This window comes from Eptesicus fuscus, chromosome 3, assembly GCF_027574615.1.
Source record: "Eptesicus fuscus isolate TK198812 chromosome 3, DD_ASM_mEF_20220401, whole genome shotgun sequence".
Lineage (NCBI taxonomy): Eukaryota > Metazoa > Chordata > Mammalia > Chiroptera > Vespertilionidae > Eptesicus > Eptesicus fuscus.
In genome coordinates, this window is record NC_072475.1 from 106,695,356 (window position 1) to 106,702,713 (window position 7,358).

The following is a 7,358-nucleotide window of genomic DNA, read 5'->3' on the forward strand; positions in this document are numbered from 1 at the left end:
CCAATTAAATCAGTGCAGAAGTGGAAGTGAACTCAGAGCTCTCAAACTAAAAATTGTCCTGCGTGGAGCAGGATCACAGCCCACCATCTTTCAAAGCCTCAAGCTGGGTAGGTCACAGCATGGACACTTCCACTTGGCAGTTACTAGTAAGTTGTACTAGACTTTCCTGTGGATCCTTTATCCTGGAAAGGAGTTACACAGTTAATTTCTTGTTGAGGATTAATCATTTTCTCTCCTCCCTATGACTGTTTCTCATGTCCTGCCCCTAGTTTCACTTGTCCCAACCCTTTTGAAGGGCGGGACATTCCTTCTCCCTCCCCTCCCCAACTGCAGCCTGTAATCGGGACCAATGAAAGCAAACTACCTCATCAACTCAGAGTATTTAAGAGGTTGTAGGAATGGGCTGAAAATCAGCTTTTGTTTTCTGTGCAGACAGGCACACTCCCATCTGATTTGGGCCATCCCTCAGCTGCAGAGTGAAGGGGGAAAAATAACCCCCAGACTCCCTGCCACCATGTGCTACGGCAAATGCGCACGATGCATCGGACAGTCTCTGGTGGGGCTCGCCATCCTCTGCATTGTAGCTAACATCTTGCTGTACTTTCCCAATGGGGAAACAAAGTATGCCTCTGAACACCACCTTAGCAAGTTCGTGTGGTTCTTTTCCGGCATCATAGGAGGGGGCTTGCTGGTAAGTTGTTCAAAATTATTACAACCTTAACAACTTCTATCCTGTTAAATGTGATGATTTCTTGTGTTTTCATGGAAATTTTTCTTTATAATGCCTATTTCCAAATCCAGTGATTTTTGTTCATTCTTCTTTTGAAAGCAGATTATGCAAAAGTTGAGATAGGCATAAGATACTAATTTTATTGGATGTCGTTTTACAAAATCCTCTTTCAACTAAAAGTGAACTATCTTTTTGCTAAACTCTTTTACTTTACAACTAGAAACAGATACTAGCTGTTAAATCAGATTTGAGAGACTGGAGTTTCTAGCCCTGAAGCTGGCAGCCCTGGATCATTTTTGTTCTGGGGAGTTGAGAGGAGTCAGGTGGTTTTCTGTCTAAATCAACAGAACTTGGGATCCAAAATCTCTGCTGTTTGTCCTCAGGCAATGTGACAGACAGGAAAAGAAAATTGTGAGTAAATTATTATTTAGGAAGAACTATAGATTTTCCCCTTTATGTAATTCCTGGGTGTGGTGACCAGGAAAATCCTGCCGCTAGCAGCAGGTCAGTGTCTGAAGCTAGCAGTGGAATGTGTTGTTTTTTTCAGAGTTTATTTTTAATTGAAGTGAGAGGAATGTGCTTGCCAATTTTGGAGCTGAAAATACTAGCTTTAAGCATAGCATGGAAAGAATGTGTACAAAGTTGAGCTTGCTACTTTAAAATGCTGGGATTGAGAATTTTAAAGAGAAGTTTATAGAATTGCTAATACTAGAGAAAATAGTTTTCATATTCAAATAAAGGATATTAAAACATTTAAACCTTGATACACTAATTAGAGTTTGATAAATCTGCTTTGGATTTAAACATTACTATAACATTAATATAATCATTTGTCCTTCAATAATATTGTACTTGTTTAAGCTTCTTTTTATCTCGAAGTATTTCATACTTACTTTATTTAAAGAGCTTTGTTATAAAGCTACTAGAGGCCCAGTGTCCCTCAGCCCAGCCTGCACCCTCTCCAATCTGGGACATCCCTCTCACAATCCGGGACTATTGGCTCCTAACTGCTCACCTGCCTGCCTACTTGATTGCCCCTTACCGCTTTTGCCTGCCAGCCTGATCACCCCCTAACCACTCCCCTGCCGGCCTGATTGATGCCTAACTGCTCCATGCCAACCCAATTGCCCCCAATTGCCCTCCCCTGCCAGCCATCTTGTGGTGGCCATCTTGTGATGACGTTGGGGGTGGCCATCTTGTGACAACATAGGGGTGGCCGTCTTGTGGTGGCCATCTTGTGATGACATGGGGGCGACCACCTTGTGCTGATGCGAGGGCGAGACATCACCTAGTCTTTTATTAGTATAGATAACCATACAATCGTGTCTTCAAAGAAGCAGTTCACTTTTATTATTATAGAGCTCCCATCTCTTCCATTTACAAAAAGAGGTGTCAGTTATTCTGTTAAAGATTGTTGGTATCTTCTATGTTTTTACAATGAAAAACAAATCAGATTTAAAGGCAAGTTTTAATAATTGCAAAACAACACTTGCAAAAAGCAACAACAAAACCCAGCAGAAGTTGCAGCTAGAACTATGTTAGGAACTTGTGTGAAATAAGCACATTCAAAGGTTATTGTTTTAGTCCTCCCATACCACACCCTCACCCTAAAGAATGCTTTGACACATTACATGAAAACAAGCAGATATTACGTTTAGAGGGGTTTTTCTCTTCATCATGTCACATTATTTGATATACTTGATCAATTTAACCCAATGCCAGTCAACAATGTCAGAAGTAAATATATTTTACCAAAAGTACTTAACCTGACCCTTAACGGACTTGGGGAAAGACAATAACTTTAATCTGCTTGTTTTCTAATCAGATATTCCTGCCAGCATTTGTCTTCATTGGGCTGGAACAAGAGGACTGCTGTGGCTGCTGCGGCCACGACAACTGTGGCAAGAGATGCGCGGTAGGTCGTCCCGCTCTGGTGGAGACATTGGTTTCCACATCACTGCAGGACACTCTGTGGCTCACTTCCAGTGTTTCTCCTCCTCCAGATGCTTTCTTCTGTGCTGGCATCTCTCATCGGAATTGCAGGGTCTGGCTACTGCGTCATTGTGGCAGCTCTGGGCTTAGCGGCAGGACCACTATGTCTTAATTCCTCCAACCAGTGGAACTATACCTTTCTGGACACTGAAGGACAGTGAGTAATTGTTCCATAACAGACCACATTCTTATCCACCACATGTGTATAGTGCAAACCCATCAAACTAAAAGGGCATTATTCATCCGTTCATCCATCCAGGATGCTCCCATGCTTGACATTCTTCACTTTTCCTCCTTCTGGGGAATAAAATCTAAGCTCCCTGCTATGGTATATAAGACCCTCAGTGGTCTGTCCTCTGCCTACTTCTCAGGCTGCTGTGGACCCAGGCCTGACTTCTGCCCCAGCCCCCCCCCCCCCCCCACCGCCTGTGTCTACTCCAAGCCCCCACCCCCACCCCGCCTCCCTGCCTGTGTCCACTCCAAGTGTGGCGGCTCAGCCAGCCCCAGGCTACCCCTGCCCCCCTGCTTGTGTTCACTCCAGGGCTGCCCAAGCCAGCGCAGCAGTGCAGAAGCTTGGGCAGGCCCCCTGTCTCTGTCTCCATCTCCGCTCCAGGCCTCACCTGCGTGCGCAGCCTCCTTCTGACCAGTCGTGACTTTTACAGCATCCTGGCCTAATTTGCATAACTTGCATATTACCATATATATATATATATATATATATATATATATATATATTCAGATATGACCTCAGCATTATTTCCTAGCATTTCTCATAGTAACTTTGGATTGTTAAGTATCATTCAATTACTTTAAAAATGTGTTGAGAACCTACTATGTGCCAGATAGTGGTCTAAGGGCTGGATATACAATGATGAAAGGTCTGGTTTCCACCTTCATGAAGCTCAGACTTGTGGGAAATCTACATACGTAGGTCTTCTCTCTGGTCTAGGTTAGGTTTCATTCCTCTGTGGCCCTTTCGCACTTGGTTTACCTGATTAGTATATCTGTTGCATGAGATTGCCTATTGTCTGCCCCTAAAATCGTGCTTTTCCAGGACAGAACCCATGCCATGTTCACTATTGCGTTCCCAGCCCTGGCTCAATGTCTCACACTGAGTGTTCAATACTCTCTGTTAAGTTTTATGTTTATCATGACAACAAAATTGGGCTAAACTATCATTTTGTGGAATGATATGGATCGGAAGTTGAGATAGGCCATTAAATTAATTCATTCCTTTTTTTCTGAATGAAGAAACACCCCACAAAAAGTAGCTTATGAGATATTCCATTAGGTGTGGTCATGTGTTAGAAGTTTCTCTTTTTTTGCAGATACCTTCTGGACAAATCCACATGGTCCCAGTGCATTGAACCCAGGCACGTTGTGGAATGGAATGTTTCTCTGTTTTCTATACTCTTGGCACTAGGTGGAGTTGAATTCATCTTGTGTCTCATTCAAGTAATAAACGGAATGCTTGGAGGCATATGTGGCTACTGCTGTACTCACCACCAGGTAAGAACCTGTGTGAAAAAATCGTAGCCTGTCCCTCGTGTAGTCAAGCAATATAATGCACCATAAGAGAGAAAAAGGCAAAAATCAAACATTGCTCAGCCTACCAGCATTTATTCCTACATTGTCTTTGTGGCAAAGTATTTACAGTGTTCAGTTTGCTCTCAATAATAAGTTTCCTTGAATGTTACAGTTACCTTCATAATTGGCTCTGTGGATATGGGAAAATGCCACCCATAGACAAAGTTCCCCATTCAGGAGCCAACCCACTGTTCTGGTTGCAGACACAAAAGAAATGTCCTCTCTTTGCTTCTCTCCTGTTACCAACTAGTTTTCACAAATAATAGCCAACATTCATTGCATTATGCGTAGTGCTAAACCCAGTTTTCAGCTTAGACTGTGACTCAGACATTAAGCAATATGCCTAAAATCACTTAGTCAAGAAAGTAATGAGCTTCCAAACCTGGGTCATTTTTGCCGCAGCACCTGCTCTTAACCTGTATGCAATACTTGCTGTTCTGTTGGGTTTTCTACAGCTCCTTGCTAATAAGAAGTCATAAAAAGCTCAAACAGCTAAGCAGAGAGAATCACTAGTAGCCTTTCAATAGCAGCTCATGAAAAGCCTTTCCTTGTGAAAGAAAACCAGGAAGCAGTTGTTTCCTGAGGATATGATTTTGGAGAAAAATATTCATTTGTTAGTAGCGGGGAACATCTTGTTTCTATAGCCTCCTAAAAATTATATATTATTAAATTGACGGAAGTTCAGCTTTGGTCCAATTTGGAGGGTGGTGTTGTTTTATGTCTTATTCTGTAAAATAGGATTAGATAAATAAAAATTTATTTAATGTATATTTCCCTAGCCATTTACTTCTCTGTAAATGGTTCAGGGTCTCTTAACTTTCTTTTAAAATAAGACAAAACTCAATGAACACCAAAAGCCCACTGTTACCATAAAACAATACATGCGCTGCAAATAAATGGAAACTTTCTATAATTTTTGAGGGAAAGTTAAAATAAAACTCTAGTTTGCCTTGTCAGGCAAGATTAATCCAGCAAGATTAATAATTTCCTTAGGAGCTCCCCAAATTCCCAAGAAAACAAAGAAGTGGGAACCCTTTACCATGAGCTGTTTCCAGCAAGATGGTTTGGCAGAGGCAGGGAAGAGTCTTCTCTGATTACTAAGTAACCTATCTTTAGTTTTGAGCTTCATATAAGGCACAGTTTAAATTTTGTGAGGCCCCACTAGACCTCAGTTCTCATGCATCTTGGGGACAGGCATAATATGTCAATGACCACAGTTACTGTAGTTGTTTAGCAGAATGACACTCTCTCCTGGGAGGGAGCAAACAGTCCCCCTGGGTTTACATTTGAGTCACAGTAGGAGTGGCTGCTTTTCCCAACACTGCAGAGCAGCTCTGTTACCTTTGTTTATAAGACAAAAGTGACTTTCAAAGGGCAAGGTTTTTACTGAAGATGAGTCAACTGTAGAACTCTGGTAGCATTTAATGAGAAAGGTTACCCACATTGAGCCCACTCCTGTGTGAAACTCCCATGGCATTATCTTTAAAATCCCTAAGATTAAAAACCTACCCAACATGTTCAAAGCCAACTCAGCATTGGTAAGCTACAGTTTCCATGGCCCCTTTCTGCAGCTTTTACTCTGAGAGGACAACTGGTCTGTCTGGTTTGTTTAGGAAATGTTTTGTGAGCATTGTCTGAGCTCTGGTATTGTCCCTAGAAGCTCTGCTGAAGTTGAGATCAGCTAGCTTCATGCTTGCTTAAAATAGGTATTTAAAAGACTGAAATGCCATCATTGTTCATTTAGCCTGTTTGTAACCTAATGCATATTTCATTTTCTTTACAGCAATATGACTGTTAAAATAACCACCCCAAGACAGAACCACAATCTTCCTTTATTTCAATGTAATTTATATATTTTACTTGTATTAATTTGTAAAACTTTGTACTAGTGTATCATACTTCTTATATGCTCCTTTTATAAGTGTGTGTAAAGACTGGCATCTTCATGTGATGTCATTGTTTGCACTTTGCAAACAAATATATATATTTTTAAGGAACGAGAAAATAAACCACACTCTTGAGGTAATTTACAGATGGAGTGATGGTCCTCAGTGCATCTGAGATAAACTTTGGCTTGAAATAATGTTTTTAAGAAACATTGCAATGATAAATATTACATCCAAATTTCTGCTGTATATATGTTCTTGTGTTTATTAAATGAAAGATTTCTAATAGCTTTTTTAAGATCATGAAGGAGAAAATCCAACAACTTGAAAAGGTGATTTTTTCATTGTTTATATGATGTTTCCATTGATATACCTGCCACTCTCTAACATGAAGCCTCTTTGCACTGTTTTTGCCTTCTGGGAGGGACAGCTTCTTGCCCAGAGTGGGAGGACTGACTCACGATGTTCCAAGCCTAATGAATGAGTCAAAACATACAATGCTGCTGGTTGCTGCAAGCACTTCCAGATCCTAAGTGTTCCTAACAGTGCAAACTTTTTTGTCCTTCAAAGACAAGCACTGAGGATCACGTATTTAAGAAGAGAAAGGCCTGGATAATTAGACAGGAAGGATGATTGGGAAACGGAATAAAGCACCATGAGAAAATGTGGGAGAAGGGAAATGGGGCAGGAGGACCACAAGGAAATATCCCAAACTTCCTTGTTTAAATACAACTAAATAAAATATCCACTACCATTTTTTTCTTGTGTAGTTTCTTTGTCCTTTGTTTAAAATTTCTCATTTTTTTCTCCCTATTTTTTCCTATTCTGCAGGTTGTGAAACCCCTATTGTTAGGCGCTGTGTGTTTCCCTGTTTCTTTATCCCACTTTCTCTCCCTCATCCCCTCCCTCCTCTCCTACCTTCCTCTGCTCATTGCTCTGCCATCCCTCGGAGGCCTCACCTGTTAGGTAGCCTGCCTTTCTGCTGGATACTGCTGGCATCAGGCTGGGGTGGAGGAGGGATGACAAACATTTTCTTTCTTGATATTTCATGTTGATTGTACAGAGGTAGGCTCTTTCAAGTGACAGGATCCCCTGACCTATTTATTGGGTATTGTTTTCAGAGATTTTCTGCATTCAATGTTGTCTGATGATGGAGCTAAGCT

General features: G+C 41.2%; 1 protein-coding gene across 3 annotated transcripts; it reads left to right on the top strand.

Moving 5' to 3' along the window:
- Positions 1–383: 383 nt before the first annotated feature.
- Positions 384–6,951, top strand: TM4SF1 (transmembrane 4 L six family member 1). 3 transcript variants are annotated; one of them, XM_054714110.1, is made up of 5 exons: positions 387–691; positions 2,556–2,645; positions 2,734–2,879; positions 4,051–4,254; positions 6,093–6,951. In XM_054714110.1, exons 1-5 carry the CDS (start codon positions 515–517, stop codon positions 6,196–6,198), a joined length of 723 nt encoding a protein of 240 aa, XP_054570085.1. In that variant the 5' UTR covers positions 387–514; the 3' UTR covers positions 6,199–6,951. The 3 variants fall into 3 exon arrangements, with proteins under 3 accessions (XP_027991638.2, XP_054570085.1, XP_008157223.2); XM_008159001.3 differs by having other exon boundaries at positions 391–691; positions 4,051–4,231; positions 6,093–6,135; XM_028135837.2 differs by lacking the exon at positions 4,051–4,254 and having other exon boundaries at positions 384–691.
- Positions 6,952–7,358: the final 407 nt, after the last annotated feature.